Below are 21,005 nucleotides of genomic sequence, written 5' to 3' on the forward strand. Positions count from 1 at the left end.
AAGGAGAGGAGAGGAGAGGAGAAATATGAATGGATGACAAAAAAGCAGCACAATAAATGGATGACAGAGAAAGGCTATGTCGAATTCTGAGGAGGGGGGAAAAGAAAGTAAAGGGGGGGGAGACAACCTTTGAATGGGTCTGTTTTGAAGGGGTCTTCAGAGTGGAAGGGGTCAGTGTGAAGCTCCTGTGGCTGGCTGTTGAACACTGACGGCTTCACTTTGAATGGATCTTCCTGTAGAATGGAGAAAGACAAAGACAAACAGAGAGAGAAAGATTATGCTATTTAATGCCTTGAATTGAGATTTCCAATTAACATCCACACAATTTAGCACACAAAAACAGAAAAAGAAGTGTTTACTCTCTTTATTCTATAGAAATCCTAATGACATCACATAAAAATTAGTGCAGCCATCAAAACCCTCCAAAAATGAGCCGTCAATACCCCAAAGTGAATCCTCTAATATGATCACACAGGGAATTAACGCCTTAGTTAAAAAAAAAAAACGACAGCTGAGCATTTCCTGACGGTAAGATGCATTGCAAGGATCAAAAGCACACTGACGAAATCATGCAAGCCTGACTTGAATGCAACAGAACACCATTAGGGTATTTTAAAGAGAGAGGCAGAGCAACACAACCTATCCAGCAAAGAGTAGCTGAAAAAATAGTCTTTGAAGAGTGATAGAACATCTCCAGAAATTTGTGCAACAATCCTCCAGGATGGAATCTGTCATCAAAAATAAAGGCAGATATAGAAAGTACTAAAAATATATAACAAATGTAACGTGTGTGTTTGTACGAATGTTGAAATACATGTAACCTCCTTCGGATGAACATCCTGAAATAAAATAATAGCGATCTTCCTGGTATGAGATGGACTAAACCAATGGAATTCAGTTATTATGAAAATAGTAGGTTTTGATCAGGGTGTAGGAACTCCGAAGAATTGCAAGCCTGAAGAAAACAGAAAGAGAGCTGTCATTTTTTGTTCAGTGACAAAAATGAAAGCTAGAGGACTGTCATGCAGCAGTTTGCAAACCACTGGTAATGCCTTGTCTAGGTATGTAACATGTCTGGACAAAAATGAAAACAAGGAGGATAAAATAAAACGTGATAAACATTAGAGAGAAACAGATGTGTTTTTTTTTTTCAAAAAAAAAAATTACAGCATTCTAACCTGTTAAAAACATATGTACGTAAGGAGCTTTAGTGCAGCATTCAATTATGTTGCCAGTGGGAGGTAAAGCAGAGATATAATATAATAGAGATTCTGACCTGTGCTGCTCTCACCACGGCTGGGAATCCTCCATTCTCTCTGTCACTGAAACCCTCGCTCATGTCAGCCAGGTTGGTCATACTGCCTCCATGAGTTCCATTTAAGGTGCTGTTGTACTGCTCAATGCTTTTAGACACTTCTTGCTGACTGTCCTGAATCTGGGACAATTTGCTTCGAGCCTGTAGGATACACACACAAACGGTTACAAATAACTTTTCCGGACATTTTCAATTATGTAAGACTGGCATGACAGCTAACGATAGCCCCTTAAACTAATAAGTTCCCTTTGTGAAAATCACCCTCATAACAACTGTGCAAATAAGTCTAGGCATTCTCCAATATGCTTGAAAAACCTCCCTTCCTAGTACCTTGAAAGAATATTTGCAACTGTACTGAGAAGAACTGGTACTGTTAAAAAGGCAAAGGGTGCTCACCCAATGTTGATCTGGCTTTTTAATTTTTTTTTTCTCCAAGTTAGTTCATAACTGTAAAGTATGCATCACAATATGTTTTGCAAGAGTCCCCACTTAATTTTTAGTGCCAAAGCTTGCACAGTGCTGTATGTGTTCATCTGTGGCTCTGCACTTACTGGATGACTGTGGACTGTAGGGCTGACCTAAATTACATTTTGCTTCTTTTCATTGACTAATCTATTATGCAACAACAACTCTCTCTTATCTCTGAAAATACAAATTTCACAGATACACACGACACTAAAGCTTGTTGCTAACTCTCAATTTTGACTTTACTGGTGTAGGAGAAACTTAAGGAGACACTTACAATACCAACAATATAATATAGCAATTGATTCAAAATTTTTGATCCACATATTGTTGTGAAAGGGTGTGAGACATTCCAGTTTCAGTCTCAATTCTTAATCCTACTCCTATTCAAAACTATTGTTTATTTATGTAATGTGATTTCTCTACACTATCTCCGCTCAGACAACAAGACCAGTTCAATCTTAATTATATCTATCTTTGATTAACTAGTAGACACCACTAAATGTTTTAGACTTATGAAACCTTTACTCTCTTTATGAAAAAATATCCATATCACACCTTCCCAGGTCTAGATAATAAACATCACTATGCATAAACTAGATGCAATTTTCATATTCATATGACATTTGGTACTGGGTCTTTGCCCTAGTATCTGAATGGTGAAGACGCCGATTCATAGTTTTTTTTTTTATGTTTTTGTGCTATTATGAATAGCAAGTATTCATGATAGCACAAGTAAGGAAAGTAAACCAATATGTTTGGGGGTGAACATGTTCTAAAATTTTTGAATTCTTGAGCATAAGTGCACATATGTATTAGACAGTAGAAGTCATTTTCAAAGTGCCTATTAGATGTTCTCATACTTTTCACCATGAAAGCTTGTCACTAGGACACAGTTTTACATGACACTATTTAACGTTGACCATAGCAGCCGCTCTCCATAAAAAAAGAAAATATAAATTTTTTGCAACAGTTGATTTGACATTAAGTACATTCAAAAGAATATATTTTTAGGGCTCACCAAAAAGAATTTTATTAAGGGAGGATGAAGACCACACCATATACAATTACAAATCATCTGTGTAAAGCCAAGCTGTATATGCATGTTACAAGCATTAAATGGTGTATGTGCAAGGGGTAGCTGTGAGGAAACAGATGACACACCACAGCAGCTTAGACTAACACACACATGTTGTGCTCTAATCTGTCTGGTGGTATAGGACAACCAAATACTGACTACAGTGGTAATAAAGAAGTAGATTACACAGTGGAGTTTCCATGTTCTCCCTGTGCATGCGTGGGTTTTGTCCAGGTTCTCCAGCTTCCTCTCACGGTCCAAAAACATGCTGAGGTTAACTGAATGTGAGTGTGATTGTTTGTCTCTTGTTTGATAGACTGGGAACCTGTCCAGGTGTGCCCTGCCTTCACCCTAAATCAGCTGGGATAGACTCCAGCCCCGCACCACCCTAATGAGGATTAAGCGGTGTTTAGATAATGGATGGAAGGGTTACTTGGCGCAGTGGCGCCTCCTATTGACAGTTTTCAGACACACACAAACAAGACCTACAGTTGTGCTCGTAAGTTTACATACCCTGGCAGAATTTATGATTTCTTGGCCATTTTTCAGAGAATATGAACGATAACACAAAAACCTTTCTTTCACTCATGGTTAGTGTTGTGCTATAGTTTTTTATTATCAAACAACTGGGTTTATTCTTTTTAAATTATAATGACAATAGAAAGTACCCAAATGGCCCTGATCAAAAGTTTACATACCCTGGAGGTTTGGCCTGATAACAGGCACAAAAGTTGACACAAACGGGTTTGAATGGCTACTAAAGGTAACCATCCTCACCTGTGATCTATTTGCTTGTAATCAGTGTGTGTGTATAAAAGGTCAGTGAGTTTCTGGGCTCTTGACAGGCCCTTCATCTTTCATCCAGTGCTGCACTGACGTTTCTGGCTTCTAAATCATGGGGAAAGCAAAAGAATTGTCAAAGGATCTGCGGGAAAAGGTAATTGAACTGTATAAAACAGGAAAGGGATATAAAAAGATATCCAAGGATCTGAAAATGCCTATCAGCAGTGTTCAAACATTAATTAAGAAGTGGAAACTGAGGGGTTCTGTTGAAACCAAACCACGGTTAGATAGACCAACAAAAATTTCAGCCACAGCTGCCAGAAAAATTGCTCGGGATGCAAAGAAAAACACACAAATAACTTCAGCTGAAATACAGGAGTCTCTGAAAAAAACTGGTGTGGCTGTTTCAAGATGCACAATAAGGAGGCACTTGAACAAAAATGGGCTCCATGGTCGAGTCGCCAGAAGAAAGCCGTTACTACGCAAATGCCACAAAGCATCCTGCTTACAATATGCCAAACAGCACAGAGACAAGCCTCAAAATTTCTGGAACAAAGTCATTTGGAGTAATGAGACCAAAATTGAACTTTTTGGCCACAACCATAAATGCTACATTTGGAGAGGAGTAAACAAGGCTTATAATGAGAAGTACACAATCCCTACTGTGAAACATGGAGGTGGATCGCTGATGTTTTGGGGATGTGTGAGCTACAGAGGCACAGGAAACAAGATGAATGCAGCATGTTATCAGAAAATACTGGAGGAAAACTTGCACTCATCAGTCCGGAAGCTACGCATGGGACATACTTGGACGTTTCAACGATCCAAAGCACAAGGCCAAGTCTACCTGTCAGTGGCTACAACAGAATAAAGTAAAGGTTCTGGAGTGGCCATCTCAGTCTCCTGACCTCAATATCATTGAGCCACTCTGGGGAGATCTCAAACGTGCAGTTCATGCAAGGCAGCCCAATAATTTACAGGAGCTGGAGGCTTTTTGCCAAGGAGAATGGGCAGCTTTACAATCTGACAAAATAAAGACCCTCATCTACAACTACCACAAAAGACTTCAAGCTGTCATTGATGTTAAAGGGGGAAATACACTACTGGGGTATGTAAACTTTTGATCAGGGTTATTTGAGTAGTTTCTGTTGTCAATATGATTTAAAAAGAGTAAATACAGTTGTTTGATAATAAATGGCTTCACCCAACCACTTACCATGCGTGAAAGAAAAGTTTTTGTGTTATCATTCATATTCTCTGAAAAATGAACAAGAAATCATAAATTCTGCCAGGGTATGTAAACTTATGAGCACAACTGTATGTTCTACCTGGTTGATCTCATCCTGGGTGGCCTTCAAAGACTTGATGATGGTCTCTAGTTGGATCTTGCCAGCAGCCAAGCTCTGCTCCAGCTGATTCTCCTCCTGCTGCAACCGGCCAAGGTCAGCCTTTGCCCGGCTCAGTTCTTCTTCCTGGCACTGCAAGTCTGACTCCTGGGAGTGGATCTGACTCTGGAGGGTTGAGATCTGAAGACAAAAGAGAACAAAACAATGAGGCTGGGTCACAAGTTAACACCGGCCAAGCAATGATGGTCATTAAAATCCATTCAACATTGCACTAACTGGTAACTATGCTGCCACCTGATGGATAAAGATACTTTGCTTTCTTCTCTTTGGCAATATTTTAGTTGCCTATTATTAATTCTTGTAGCTGAGCAGAAAAACGAAACAGAATTGCAAAATTACAAAAAAACAAAAACACATTGGAGAGCTACAGCAATGCATGTCTTGGGTGTAAACCTGTGTCTTGTTTTCAGTTTCCTCTGCATCTTCCAGTTCCTCCTCTACTCCTCACCATCTGGGACTCCTCCTGGCACTTCATCCGGACTTCATTCAGCATGTCTTCTAATTTATGTTTCTGTTGGTCCATCTCCTCCAGGCGGTCCTGAGCATCTTGTTTCTGAGCCTCTAGCTCCTGCAGACTGGTTGTCTCTCTGTCAAGGTCGTTCTGCATCTCCTGATGAATGACCATGAATGAAAATAACATATGAATGGCAATCAAAAACCACATTCCATAGTTAGGTGTTAGATCAACCCAAGCTCTTTAACGCACTACATGTACCCTGCACCCATTGGCTTTGTATAAAGATATGCCAAGCAGGGAGCGAAGTTTACAGGTTCAAACATTCTAAAAGCAGATCAATCTTAATAAATTAATGGAAATAAAGCAAAACCATGTGTTCACAGTGGTACTAACTGACCAATAAACAATTTGTCCTCACCTGTACCTCGACACTCTTATGTCTGATGGCCTCCTCCGTCTCCCTGATGTCCTGCTCCAGAGTATACTTCTCCCTGACACATATCAGGAAACATTTACACATAAAAGTGCACAAAAGACAAGATAATAATGAAAACAGAACAGGAATTAAATAATTAACCAACCCCTGCTGTGTACACACACGAACATATCAGAGTAACAAGACACTGGACTGGGATTCTATCAAATCCACAATGTCATAGATATGGAAAAAATGAGCTACTGTCAACTCTAATAAAAAATGAGTTTGTTAAAAATATTTTACTTGTTCTTATCTATTTTCTTTTTTATTTTATGTATTTATTATTTTAACAAATATGTATTTGGTTGTGTATTATATTATGACAGAATGGAATTGCAAAGAGTTCTAATAAATGCAATGTGTATTTCATTTCAAAAGAGGGTACACTTGTAAAAAATAAAAAAAAAAACATGTTTTTACTTGTCTCTGTTCTTAGATTCGTGTGTAAACCAGAGAAAATAAATCATCTGTTTATTTTTACTTTCTGCAAAAAACTGCCATAATTTGGAGAGTTCACAGATCTTGCTTCCACATGATCCAAGTCTACACAGTCACAAAAAACGGAGGGTATGAAGACAACTGTGCAGTCTCAAATACACACTCTCATTGCAAAATTTATATAACTTGGACCCTAGCTAACCCTTGTGTAGTTGTGAATGAGAAATCTTTAACACGAACATAATAACTTCCTGATAAGACTCACCCAAATGAAAAAAAGATCTCTCCATTCTCAGGAGGCTATATTCACGTGTTGCAGCTAAGCTGCCTGGTAAAGATGTCTAATCATTCAAAACAAACTATTTACTAGATACATATTAAAACTGCATCGAGCTTAGTCTGTGCTTGCCATCATCATCCCTGTACATTGCACAGCTCCAATATGTTTTTAACTGCCATCCATGATGTAGGCTTGACCTTGACATATGTGCAAGCTGGAATCACAAGACTGTGAGCATATCCATCCTTACAGGCATGTCTACAAGCTACTATTCTGGGAGAAAATGGATTTGCAGATGGCATAGATATCGTAGAGGGAGACTGCAGCAACAACTGGAAAAAATGAAACATTATGCCTAAAACAGTGGAAAAACCACCATTGTATTTGTGTTTTAATGACATATTTACTATACAATAACTCTTCTATTGCTATTCCAGCAGTGTCGATTGTGTTTTTCTCAGCGGTGACACCTGTCGCTTAGAAGAGGACTGTCTATGCTGTGATTATTCACAGGATAAATAACTTTGTATACAACTTTGTACTAAATGCAGTGACCCTTACCTCCAAACAGACAAGTGTGTGTGTAAAATGTTATCACAGTGTGGTGATGTACAGTTTGCATGCGCCATGACCAATGGGTAAAGAATAATGGAATATTCCATAATTTTAATAAAGAATAATTAGGCAGTTTTGAAAGTATGTGAACCCACTGATCCATCTGACACTGATACTACAGTGAAAACTAGTGAGCAGACATAGTATTCATTCTGTGTAAATTTGACAGAATGCCAGCCCATGGATATTCAGTAGCTGGTGTGTTTACCTGAGAGTATTCCACTGGGTAAAGGCAAGAGTGCTGACGCAGCATGGAGAGTAAGTGGTGAACAAACAAAAACTTGATAAAATAATACATCAAAGAAAGAGTGGGTGGATGGATGGATGGATGGATGGATGGATGGATGGATGGATGGATGGATGGATGGATGGATGGATGGATGGATGGATGGATGGACAGACGGACGGATGGATGGACGGACAGAGAAAGTAATCGGAAAGGAGTAAACCAAAAAGTTCATCCACATCTGACGATGTATGCTTCCCCATTAAGTATGCATGTATTTATAGGAGGCAAGCAACAACTGGACAGGTAGAGAAGGTTTTGAATAGGATTTAGGATGTCATTAATGGGCCCTTGGTGTCCTGTCATTTTGCAAAAGTGTACCCCAGGCAAAGCAAGGTAACTATTCACGTGAAGTGCATTGCTGGAGAGCCAATACACAATGATTCCATCAGATTTCCTTGTTCAATCAAACTATAACATGCTATATGAGGAGGAAGAGTGACTAACATCGAGAAATCATACCAGGGGCTACAAAAAGCCAGACTCTGGTCATAGCAGCACAAGAACAGGCCCTGAGTACCAGAGCAATAGAGGCAGGGGACTATCACAGTCCAGCATATAGTAGCAGGGTGTAAGATGCAAGCTGGGACAGCGCATACTGATAGCCACAACCAAGTGGCTGGGACAGTGTACAGGAACATCTGTGCTGCATGTCGGTTAAAAATCCCTGTGTCTTGATGTAACACAAGATGAGAAGGGGTTCAAAATAAGAGAGCTAAGATCCTGTGAGACTTCAAGTTCCAAAGTAACAAGCAGATGCTGGCTAACCAATCTGACATAGTGGTGGTTGACAAGGAGCAGAAAAGGGCAGTTGAGATAGATGGTGTGGTCACAGCTGACAGTAAGTTCCAAGAAGGTCAAAAAGTACCAGGGAGTGAAAGAACAACTGGAACAGATGTGCAAGGGGAAGTCTGCATCTTTTCCTACCACCATGGGGACTTGACTTGACTAGTAGTCAATGTAAGTGCATGCAGTTCAGACCTGTGGTGTGTTGAAAGTAATACAGAAATGTTTCTATGCCTGACCTTGTTAGATTAAATGATGTATGTGTCTACAATGAGCTTCAGTGTATGTGTTAGGAGAGGAAGTCTGTGAGATAATAAAGGAACAAAATGTCAAACTCTCAGGATTTAATTACTTTGCAAAAGTGTGAACTATGATTGCAATTTCTATTTTGGACTGTGGCAAATATATTTTTGGAGTTTAAAAGGAAAGATGTGACATACAAGGGAAGGTTATCTTGCCCAAAACGTACGACTCTTTAGCCACAACCACACTTTGTGCCCACCAGTTATTCACCCTATCAGACATTTTTTTTCCCATGAAGACCTGCACACTTAATGATGTATAAGGGAACATGGGGGACTGATCTTCGACCGAGCTAATGTTGGATGACGTGCAGGCATTGAAAAAGCACTTTACCATTTAAATTTAAAAAACATAGTGCTGTGACATTGTTCTTCTGTAATCAGTGAACTATATTTGTGCTATTTCATTTGGTCATCAGTTTTCTGTGTGAGTAGTACATTTTGAGAAAACAAAAATTTCAGATGTATCTACTGAAGTTTATCTTATAATATTAAATAATAGTATCATGTAATCAGGCTCATGCTGGTCAAGACGTGATGTAGTCTGTGTTTTAATGTGAATACAGGCAGTGATCAAAGCCTGAATGTGGATGATGACATGGACTAGTGATGAGTCAATGTTACAAGTGATAGGTTGAGCAAAACTAAAAGCTTTCACATAGGATATCACAAAGTGCCTTCATCTTACGCATAGCGACTTGACAACAAAACTAAACATAAACTCCAAGCTGGATCTTGTAAATGACTGCTATTAGAACAATTTACAAATGGCTACACTAATGCTGCTGGTATTACTGCATTATGTTTTGGCTAAATGATTTGCTACAAAATAAAAATGACAATGAGAGAAATACTTATGCAACAGTTTGTTTAATTTTATGCTTCAAACTTAAATTTGTGTTTTAACCTTCCCGTCATTTATAGATGCGGACTGTTATGTTATTTAAGTGCTGTCAGTGATGTTTCTTACCTCTGCAACTGGGCTATCTCCTGGCTGATGTCATCCAACTCTTTGATGCCGGTAAACTCTCCTGAACCCACTGAACTAGAGCTGTCCTGTAGAAAGGGACAGCAGGTAGAAAGAGAAAAGGATGACAAGGGAAGGAAGAAGACAGGTTGGCAAAGTAAATTTTATTTGTTAAAGAAAGTAGGATGATGACATGGCACCAAATGAGCCATGGCAGATCAGGCCAGGAGAAAGAGGTAAAGAGGGAATAGGAGAGAGACCAGTGTTCAGAAAGAGGAGCAGCACAGAGGTTTAATCAGTAGGTAAGGCCTGGGACATTTACCAACAAATGGGGACGTATCACAACCACTGACAAACTGCCAAAGATAGGAAAGATTCAAGATATATTTGTTTTATGAGCTGAGAACATTTGAAGGTGGTTCTCAACCAATTTCCAGCATTTTGTCCACTAGCTTCTGTTGATGACGCCAGTCTGATGGTACGTGTGCATCGAGGCATTTAAGAAAGTAAGAGGCTGTGTCGCTACCTAAAACTGGATGCTGTACAACTAAGCCCTACCACCCTAGATAACGTACAGCTGCTGTCTAACAAGAAACAAGCACAGGCTCCATGCCTCCGGTAAGGACACCTGATTCGATGAACACTTCATTGGTTGGCTGTTGCGGCCAGAATGTAATGCAATATTACCAGAATGTGTTGCACAGCTGCTTACATAGGCAATGAATGAAAAATAGAGAAATGGCAGACCTCATAGACATGTATCACAAGAGTGTGTTTGCACTATATGGAAAAAAAAAAGATTTAAAAAAAAAAAAAAACAAAAAAAAAAACACCCTCGATTAAACTTATTTATATATTCCAAGGTGACAAATAACTGCTAAAACAGAACAGCAGCTGCTGTTTCAAAAATCTGTATTTCCAAAGAATCCTGATTCTCAAAGAATAGATTTTTCAGTAATTTTGAATCTTCCCTCCATCATCAGGCAGTTGACAGTGAGACACTGTCACTGCACTTCATTGAAATGAAGAGAAAAATCTTGCATGCTTTCTAGTAATGAGCCACCTACTGAAAGCATTTAAAAGTAGACTGTATGTCTAAGTTACCTACCCACAACTTGAACAATATAGCCTGAGAGAAGAGGAAGAGGGGAAAGGTAGAAACATCAGCAGCAAAAGAGTTAAAATACGAGAAGAACAACATTGAGCAGTAAATGTCTTTGAATAATGAGCCTATGAAGGTTGGTGGATAGGCTCCATCTATTTATATTATATATGTTTGTTTTGGCGTTTTGGCAGACCGGTAGACATGTTTATACCCAACTCGACAAAAGGCATGACACAGCTTAGAGTTGATGCAAAGAGAAGAAGAAAATCTTACTCACTCGTCTCATTTCCGACAAAGCAGCCATCTCTGATCCCACTGGAGTCATGTATCCAGACATACTCTGCAACCACAAACAAATGACAAAAGGAAGAGTTGTGTTTTCATCCAATGTCAAATGAGACACAGATTATAACACTTAAAACTACAGGAACTTGGATTTCCTTTTGTCTCACCAACATGCCAACAGTCAAAGTTTGAAACTGAAGTCAGTGCAGAAGTAATGTAAAGAGGAGGTTGACTGATTACACATCTTGAAGATTGTCGGATCTGTTTTTCCGTATTTTTCAATGTCTTGCCTTCAGCAGTAAATGACTGCTTACACGTCACAAGTGATAGCCTGTCAGCACCGAAGTGGGCATTTCAGTGTAGTTTTGTGTTGGAATTTGTTACTCATACTTTGACACAGAGATTTGTATTTTTACTGTAAATGCATATTAGTTACAAATATCAGTTATTCCATTTCAAAAAGTGTCAATTTCTCCCATAAAATACTGAGTCAAGGCAAATATATACAACACATTTTGTCCATAGGGGCAATTCTATGTGCCTTAAATAATTTAATACTCAAGAATATCACATAAGGACAAATAACAATAAAGAAGTAAAAACAAACATATAGAACTTTGCAGAATAAAATAATAAATGTTACTAAAAGATAAAGATCATAAAATTCACAGTGCATAGTAAAAAAAAGACACATTTTTACTGTAATTATAAAATGTTAGTAAAATATTAGTAAAAGAATAAACAAAATTAAAGTTCACAGTACATACTGTAGATAATGGAAGTTTTAAAGCTCAATCATTGGCACATAAAAAAACTAAACAAAACAACAAAAAAACATACTGCCTGCTTTGTAAAACGTGATCGGCATTTTAAAACCTCTGCTTGAATTCACTAGGGCTAGTGTAAAAACAGCAGCAGTGACGTGCTGCGCTCTCTTGGGCCTGGATAACATGCTAGCAACAAAAATGTGAACAAACTGTAGCTGCTTAATGACCTTTTTTTGCAGTAGTCGAGTTAAGAGGCCATTAGAGTACTGGCTTAGTCTCCATCATGTCCACTGTGGGATGCTGCTGCTGACCTTCCTAGAGCCCACTGCTTCCAGCTGCCCATTTCCACCAATCTACTCTGCATCGCCCTCACTATACTTTATATGCTCATCTACACACTGTTTGCATCTTACTACCAGCTATATATGTAGTATATTTATTGCCAGAGCCTTACACCATGACAGTAAACTAATGAATCAGTTTCAATGTTGGCCTGTACTTTGTATGTATCTTCTATGTTACTCTTATCACGCATGTATCCCAATGTGTGTTATGTTTCCTTGTCCCCCACCCCCCTCTTCTCCTGTCCCTGTCCATCCCCCTCCTCCACCCCCATCCCCTCTACCTCTTCTGCTCCTCTCAACCCAGCTGGCCAGCAGGCAGATGGGCCCCCCCATATGAGCCGGGTTCTGCTCAAGGTTTCTTCGCGTTAAAAGGGAGTTATTCCTTGCCACTGTCGCCTTAGGGCTTGTTCTGGAGGTTCAGACATATGGGTTCTGTAAAGTGTCTTGAGACTATCTGAATTCTAATTGGTGCTATATAAATGAAATTGAACTGAACTAATTACAGCTATATCTCTAAAGATGATAAGAGGCTTGCTTTGATATAGCTAGTGAAGGTGACATCTGGGTCTATGAGAACACCGCATTTTCAAGGCCCAAAAGTGGAGGTGTTTAAGGTGTTCTAGTCAATACATTTTTTTCACAAAATCTTCACATAGATCTCAACAATGGCATTTGGACAGTACTATTTATCTTTTTACATTAATATTTATTATTAAGGTATTTTAAATTAATATGTTGATACAGAGAGGTAAGGGTATTTTGAGCAATTTTTTTGGATGTCCATTGATATATACACAGCATTTTGAAAACTGATCGCTAGTACTGTAGACACCATGACCAAATGGGTAGCTTTATTTATTGTTCATTTTATTACACGATTAGACTCTTTCTTTCAGTATGGCTTTACCTATACTATTCCATGGTACAACTATAATCCTATCTCAATCTGCAAGCAAATACAATAGAAGAGGTGAACAGTTGCACTGCATTTACTGTTTTTTCTCAGATTCCTATTCAGTCATAGCTATGCTTGTGAGCTACCATGTAAAATGTTTGACTGATCATCAGAAGCAATTTGGGGATCAGTTTCTTGTTCAACACTTCAAATGTGGACAGGAAGAGCTGGGATAAGATAGGCAGATATAACAATATCTCACTCAGCTTTAATAAACATTCACAGTTTGTGTGTACGAGACCTACTGGTACAGGAGTGCCTCTTTCAGAGGGCGGAATCATGTCAGCAGTCAGGGCTTGTGGAGGGTCAATGCCCTTGCTAACTTTCTGCTGGATGAGATGCATGGCGAGGGCAAACTGCTCCCTGGTCAGCTTGCCTATCTGCCGTGTGTCTGCCAAAGCCCTGGATGGAAGACCAGACAGTCAACAAAGACATGTTGAGTTAATTCAGTTTTCCTGAGATGATCATGATGCTGAACATAACAGGACTAACCAAAATCCACAGCAAAAAAGAGAAAAAAGTCAGAAGCCTCTACAAGAAATTATGTGACACTCCTGCAACAATACACAATACATGCAGGCATCTGCGGCAGAAACACACTTACAAAAAAGTCAAATAATCAAGAGCTGCTTAATTTCATTACCAAGTATGAAAGCAACCAAATGAACTGGTACAAAGATGTTTGTTCAAAATCACCTTTAGCTCATTTTTTGGGATATACAATGTAATCACTTCATCATTTTATTCTGTTAAACATTTGCGTAAAAGTTTGTCATGATTTGGCCAAAAATGTGTTTCACCACAGTGACTTTCACCTTTGATCACCAATACACCATTTGCACCAAATACTGTAAAAAACTAAAAATTCTGCACTCCTCTGTGTAAATATATAAAATCCATTAATGACTTAAGTGCAACCAACAGTCACATGACAAAAATTCAGGGACTATTTGGTTGAACTGAAGGCTGTGTTTACACAGAGCAAAGAGGAGACAAATACGGGAATAAATAAAATATGCAAATAGCTTAATATCTATTGTATGGAGATCCACCTGTTTTCAAGAATTGCGAACATGCTTATGTACTGAGAAAAATGTTATATATGTCGATTCTAAGATTTTCCAGAAACATTCCATTTCTTTTTTTTTCCTCCATTTTAACGATTTGTAGAATGACAACATCTTTATACAGCACACACAGCCTTTAATTCTTCATACTTGTAGCCGTGGTTGTGCTGCTGTTATTTCTATAGAGGTGCAAAAGACCTGGACCTCTATCTTGCCTACGCACACACATGCATGAGAACCTACCATATATGTGCAAGGACATTCTGAGAAAGTCCAGACTGCATGAAAATATCCTTTACTTCCTGTCCACTGACAAATCCATCTAGATCAGCATCCGTCTTCAAGAAGATGTCATCATAGCGACCACGCTCTGATACTGGTACCACCCAGTTCACCAAATGCTGAGACAAAGAAAAATGCAGATTTTACGAGTTGCTGCATTAAAAAAAACTTGATCAGGACATCCTCAGCTTATATAAAACCCATTATGTCTTTAACTGATTATTTGACTGCAGCGCAGACACAAAACTAAAACACAGATTACTGGCCGGTACTCACATTGATCTAATAAAACATTTAATTTGTATTTTGGCATAATGTTTCTTACATCTACACAACGTATATTTATTCATTAGTAAAACCAATCTGCATCAGTGCTACTCTTTGCTGGTTTTGTATAATGTTTACTATTCTCATTTGCTTTTGTGTCTGCAAGGTTCTCTTGATCAAAACACTGAGTTTTAAAGGAGCACAACAGGGTATTTTAGACAGCTGGCCTTCGAAAAGCAGAAAACACGTAAAGGATTAAAAAATAAACCAGCCTTGATATAATCAAAACTGATCATAACACAATTTTAAAATAATGTACCACAATTTCCGCACTATTGAATGCACCTGAATATAAGCTGCACCCACTAAATTTAAAAAGAAAAAACGTTTTGTGTATATATAAGCCGCACCTGACTATAAGCCGCGTTGTAACATGAGATATTTAGACAGAAAGATTTTTTTTTTTAAACTTTTAATTAAACAAGTGCTTTTTTCCGAACAGTGCCTGTAACACGGCAGTAACACGCACTGAGTCAGTTCACGCTGCCGACTCCAAAGTCTCACAATGAATTCATTGATGCCAAGCTTATGTGCAGCAGCTCTATTCCCTTCTTCGACAGCCAAATCGATTACCTTTAACTTAAAAGCTGCATCATATGCATTTCTTCGTGTGTTCTCCATGATGAGGGTGTGTGCATGAAGCACAAAATGATTGATTTGAAGAATTTAGTGTGAGTGCGTTTGATTTAATTCGAACAGTTTCATTGTTCCACTGTGACCTGTTGGGTAATTTCATTCTGATGTGACGAGGCTAAATGTATTGACGGCATGAAGCTCGCCCGTAAAAATCTATACATTAGCTGCATCGTTGTATAAGCCACAGGGTTCAAAGTGTGAGAAAAAAGTAGTGGCTTATAGTCCGTAAAGTACGGTAATTAATTCAGCTTTTTCATAAATGTCAATAAAATGTTCAACAATGTTTTATCTAAAGTATAATCTATAGTTATTGATCATGGATTAAGATGTCTAACATACATGTATATAAGTGTATGTAGTACAAAAAGATAAAAGATTTGGTAGCCTAGTTAGTGTATTTTACCTGTCCAGACTTGAGTGTATGTTTGGGAGACAGGCTGCCGGTGCTGTTGAGGGAGTTCATGCTTCCGTGGGAGGGTGTGGAGCGCAGTGAGTCTTTTGGTGGTGGAGGGCTTGCAGGTAGTCCAGGGACAGAGCTGGTTGCTGAGCCAAGACTCTTCTTCCTCTTAGATGGAGGGATGAGGGCAGATGGGAGGAGTGCAGGGACAGGCTCCTTTTCCAAAGCCCGGTACACCAGGTGCATGGCCTGAAGAAGCACATCCTGCTATCACTACTAACACCTTGTCTATTAGCTTTTATGGAAATACGTAGATCCCAAACTTATTATTTGCATCCAGTCCAGACACAAGTTCTATTTTTGAATATCTGGTGGTACTTACATCAATCGGGTATTAAATATTTATCAATTGTAATTTTGTTGATCATTTCCCAGTACTTGAACAATGTATGGTTAACCCAGTGGTTCTCAAATTTTTTCTGTCGGGCCCCCCTTTGGAGGACAAAAAACTTTCGTGCCCCCTCAATAACTTTGTGTGTGTGTGTCTATATATATATATATATATATATATATATATATATATATATATATATATATATATATATATATATATATATATATATATATATATATATATATATATATGAAACTGTGAAAACATGAATATGCAGGGCTGTGTTATTTTATCTGATTCCATTTTGTTGTTTTTCACAGTAAAGATCAGGGGTGTCAAACTCATTTTAGTCCAGGGACCACATAAACCCCAATCTGATCTCCAGTGGGCCCCACCAGTAAAATCACAGCATAATAACCTATAAATAACCACAGCTCCAACTTTTCCCCTTAGTTTTAGTTCAAAAAAGTACATTCTGAAAATATTCACATTTAATGAACTATCTTTTTACAAAATATTATGAACCTGAAATTTCTTAAGGAAAACAAGTTCAGTTTCAACAGTAGCCTATTATGCCTCAGTTCATCATTTACACATGCATTGTAACTGCCAGATAACAGTTTATCTACAAAAACACAAAACATTCAGTCACAGGTATCTGCAACTGAACAATCTAGTATTTTACTTCATGATCAGAACAACTTGTGAAGTTCTAGAAATTATTTTAAATTTACAGCTTTACAAATTTACAGTTAATGTTGTTGTAATTTTTATCATTTGTAAAGTCGTCCCGCGGGCCAAAATGGACCGTCTGGTGGGCCGGTTTTGGCCCACAGGCCGTATGTTTGACATTGCTGGTAAAAATAATCGGAGGAGATGAGCTGAGTATGTGACGTGATCGAGTACGCTGGTGTTCCGACTGCAAATTAACGATGCGTTCTCCCGTTCTCAGGAGTCTGTACTTCGGAGTCTGAACGGCCAGTGCATATACCATAGGTATATACAGAAGATCATTATTATTATTATTATTTATATCTATGGCATATACAGTCTATGGGGCCAGCACAATTTCAGTATTGTTGTACGCCGCGAAAAACAAGCCGACGTTAAAACAATAGTTCAGCTAACTAGTTCCGTGTTGAAGGACGTTTTCCTCCCAGTCGCCCGCGCTCCCCTTGACATGCCTCTGTGTCCCCCCAGGGGGGCGCGCCCCACTATTTGAGAAACACTGGGTTAACCCAAAGTTAAAAATAAAATTGTCAGGTGAATAGCTCCTATTCCGTGCAGTATTTTGCATGTGATTTATTTTGTCTGAATTCTGAAGCTAAGTTTAGTAGACAAGTGTCCAATTACTTGTCTATACTTTTCAGTTCTTTCTAGTGCACTTAGCAACATTGAGGAAGTCAACACTCACCACTGCAAACTCATCTTTGTCCAGATGGCCATCTTTATCTATGTCACTCAGGTCCCAAACCTAACAGCATAAAAAAAATAAACATGCAAAAGATTACTGAGACCATTTAGTAATATGCAAACCCCACAGAGAAAGGCCCCAGCCAACCCTGAGATTCAAACCCAGGACCTTCCAGTTGTGAGGCAACAGTGCTAACGACTCCTCTTTGACAATCCATTACTTAATATCGAATCTGTGAAAAACATTTTTTGACACTGAACTTCATACCACTTGTTTGTGTGGAAGCAAGACATATTGAAGTTTTGAATTGAGTAGTTTAATCTTCAATCATTTAGCAACAAGTTCATAATAGGACTAAATGAAAAGAGCAGAATTAAACTAGATACCTTCCCAAGGACATCCAGAGGTAGCTTGGAGTTGATCAGAACTGGTTTGACTTTCTCGCCTGACAGCAGGCCATTGACAGGGGCCAAGCTTTCAAAAATCCCATCAAATTTATTCTTCTCCTCATGCTACAAAGAAAAAACACACACAGACTTGTCTGTCTCTTAACTCAAGGGAAGAGTGTATGCTTATTCCCAAAATCCCTGTTTTACTATATTGCAATGATAGAGCCTAGACAATACTAGACCTCTGAGTCTGAAGCCAATATCAACATTTCAAGGTTAAACAGCATAGATGTAATAAGCCGAATTTTTACAGTGTAAAAACATTTTCAAGGCTCTCGCTCTGACTAATTATTGCTCTATTCAATATTTCCCTCCTTATTTCTTCATTACTTTTGCAATGGCTGCTTTACTCGGTGTGTGTGATTATGTGTGTATGTGTGTTTGAACACACCCTGACAGCCCAGTGTGATTCGCCTGAGGCAGAAGTTGTGGTGCTCAGAGATGGACTGCTGGTGTCCTTCTGAAAACAGACAAATAAAATGCTACCACAGCACTGTCACATCACCCACTTGCTGACCGCAAACACAACATTCAATACCATTTACATAACTTGAAAATGACAGAAATTGTTTATGAGTATAAGAACTACATTGCAGCTGGTTGTAGCTAGTTTGTATAGGCATGGATTTTAGGTTTAATAATAACAATTTCACACTCACAAACTTCGGAGGTGGGACTGTAAGGTTAAGGCTGGACAGGCTGACTTCCTGACCACTCTGAGCACAGGCCACCAGCCGCAGAGCTATATAAAACCCCTGAGTGAGAAAACACAGTGTTAAACTCACTTTCTTACTCTTCCTGAAATGGCTGACAATGATGAAGCATTCTAAATAATGACAACACTTGTCATCATTATTACACTAGAAATGTGAAAAAAAAGAATTGTTTTAGTCATTTTATTATATATCATGAAACTGTTTAATCTATTTCCTATTTCATTTTTTTCATTATTTATTGTTAAGTATTTGGTGATCAGAATAAAACAACATAATCATTTATCTACTAATCATCTCTTCCTGACCTGTCTGTCCAGATAGCCTTTGCCATCAGGATCTGCCAAATCCCAGATCTGAAACACAAGACACAAACACATGTAAACAGTGAAATGAAAAACAACATTTATTAACTGATCACTTGGTACATCTAAATATGCCTCAAAAACATATTTGATTTCTAGATCAAAATGCCTCTCACTCTTGATCGTTAGCTAGAATGCAGCTAGCAGAGCAGTATCATACTAGGAGAAGTGCATTTGACCTTCAGCTAGCAAACTTGTGAACAACTCTGTGGTTGAGGTGTATTTTGTTCATTTAGCACATATCAACCTCCTCCTGGTCTAACAGAATGAAGATGAGGTGTACATGAAGATGAACAGTTGTGTGTTGCACTGTTGTTCTCTTTACAGCTCTGTATTGCTTTGCCACATTTGCTACTTCGCTACTTTTGAGGAATCCAATCACATCTAAAGAATATGACTAATTTTGCCCAAATATTCAATTTCATGCAGAAATAGGCATAAGGATACTCTATTTCACTGTGTCTTTAAATCCATTATAGCAACAATGGCCATATTGGCCAAGATGGCCAGCTTGGTAAACGTTATTACCTGGTCACTGAAATAAACTGGTTGGTATAAAGTGCCACACACATATGACAACACTAAACAAAGCCTGGAGTTGCAGGCAGGAACTGGACATCATAAATCAAAGGGTTATTCTTTCCATTGCAAGACTTGCACAAGAGATGACACTGCTCAGTGCTTCACTGTATGTAACAGCTCGTTGCTAACTTCACTTACCTGCTAAGTAATGAGTTAAAAGCTCTGGAGTACATAGCATAAAATGTCATTTCACCTATTTCCAATAAAAAAAATACTGATGCATCTAAAATCTTTCTTGTGTCTCAAACAGTAAAGGTCCTATGCATGAAAGGTCTGCAAACAGTCTAAAACAGGCACATATCCAATTGTTGTTTCAATTATGCAGAGATAATTAATTGGTGCACCTTCTTCTCGTTTCTTATGACAATAAAAAGTTCACTGCTCTGGACAGTTGTAAACAAGAATAGCAAGTGACACAGAATGACATAGCTTCAGACTGAAGGCTGAACTTCAGTGTACTAACAATAACACCTGCAATAAAAACAATAAAGATCCAAGAGCTGCAGCCAACTGCTGTGTACAGTGTAATTTATACAGCTGTATTCTTGCTACCTACCTTTCCCAATGTGATGTCAGGGAGTCCAGACTTTTTTAAGAATAGGGCAGCTTCAGTTGGTCCCACTCTCCCTGTATTCCCAGGATCAACCTTAAAGCAAATCAATTTTGAGTGCACTTTGGCATGTTTAGATTTTGAATTTCTCCATTTAATACTGAACTCTCTCTCTAACAGAACAAACATAGCATGCTTGGGGTCATCTTACCTGTCTGTAAAAGTTCTCATATACAGAGTTCCCACTCGACAGCTGTGGCAGAGAAAGAATGTAATGACACTATAAAATAACATGCACTTCTCTCTACAGGTGAGATTTGTCCATGCAATCTATTCTAACACAAAAGTCTCAACTGGAGTCTGTGAAGTGTGATAAAATAAAGATCTCACCAAAAAATAAAAACATCAACCAGTGAATGTAAAATACATGTTTGTATTAGTATCATTTACAGACAACAATATAAAACATGTCGGACAAATAAACTGATATTTATCAAGCCCTGTGTCTCAGTGACATGGCACTTTCCTTGTTGCACCACCAGTCCGTTCAACTGGTGACCTGCTTTACCAGCATACATGCTGTTTTCCCTGCCAGTTAGTTAACATAAATCTGGAAATGCACCTATGTTATCTTGTGATAGCCACAACTTAACACAGGCACACACTGCCTGCTTAATAGCAAGCCTCAGGAACAAATGATTGTCTCACGTTGCAAAC

The 21,005-nt window shown here is 38.5% G+C and overlaps 1 protein-coding gene across 12 annotated transcripts in view; it reads right to left on the reverse strand.

The window, feature by feature from the left end:
• The window catches only part of eps15l1a (epidermal growth factor receptor pathway substrate 15-like 1a), a 53,712-nt gene that overhangs the window by 28,728 nt on the left and 3,979 nt on the right, over positions 1–21,005 (reverse strand). For 8 of the 12 annotated variants that reach the window (XM_035945019.2, XM_035945017.2, XM_035945021.2 and 5 more), the window contains exons 2-20: positions 20,500–20,541; positions 20,295–20,384; positions 19,100–19,147; positions 18,738–18,833; positions 18,470–18,538; positions 18,016–18,141; positions 17,630–17,689; positions 15,828–16,070; positions 14,423–14,580; positions 13,358–13,514; positions 11,039–11,101; positions 10,765–10,785; positions 9,660–9,745; positions 7,524–7,556; positions 5,923–5,995; positions 5,496–5,657; positions 4,970–5,167; positions 1,277–1,456; positions 128–233 (exon numbers count right to left, since the gene is read on the reverse strand). In XM_035945019.2, the coding sequence (XP_035800912.1) occupies positions 128–233; positions 1,277–1,456; positions 4,970–5,167; positions 5,496–5,657; positions 5,923–5,995; positions 7,524–7,556; positions 9,660–9,745; positions 10,765–10,785; positions 11,039–11,101; positions 13,358–13,514; positions 14,423–14,580; positions 15,828–16,070; positions 17,630–17,689; positions 18,016–18,141; positions 18,470–18,538; positions 18,738–18,833; positions 19,100–19,147; positions 20,295–20,384; positions 20,500–20,541 (2,011 nt within the window). The remainder of the gene's footprint in view (positions 1–127; positions 234–1,276; positions 1,457–4,969; positions 5,168–5,495; positions 5,658–5,922; positions 5,996–7,523; positions 7,557–9,659; positions 9,746–10,764; positions 10,786–11,038; positions 11,102–13,357; positions 13,515–14,422; positions 14,581–15,827; positions 16,071–17,629; positions 17,690–18,015; positions 18,142–18,469; positions 18,539–18,737; positions 18,834–19,099; positions 19,148–20,294; positions 20,385–20,499; positions 20,542–21,005) is intronic. The other 4 variants (XM_055017077.1, XM_035945020.2, XM_023263364.3 and 1 more) reach the window with 3 other exon arrangements.

This window comes from Amphiprion ocellaris, chromosome 2 (assembly GCF_022539595.1).
Source record: "Amphiprion ocellaris isolate individual 3 ecotype Okinawa chromosome 2, ASM2253959v1, whole genome shotgun sequence".
Taxonomy (NCBI): domain Eukaryota; kingdom Metazoa; phylum Chordata; class Actinopteri; family Pomacentridae; genus Amphiprion; species Amphiprion ocellaris.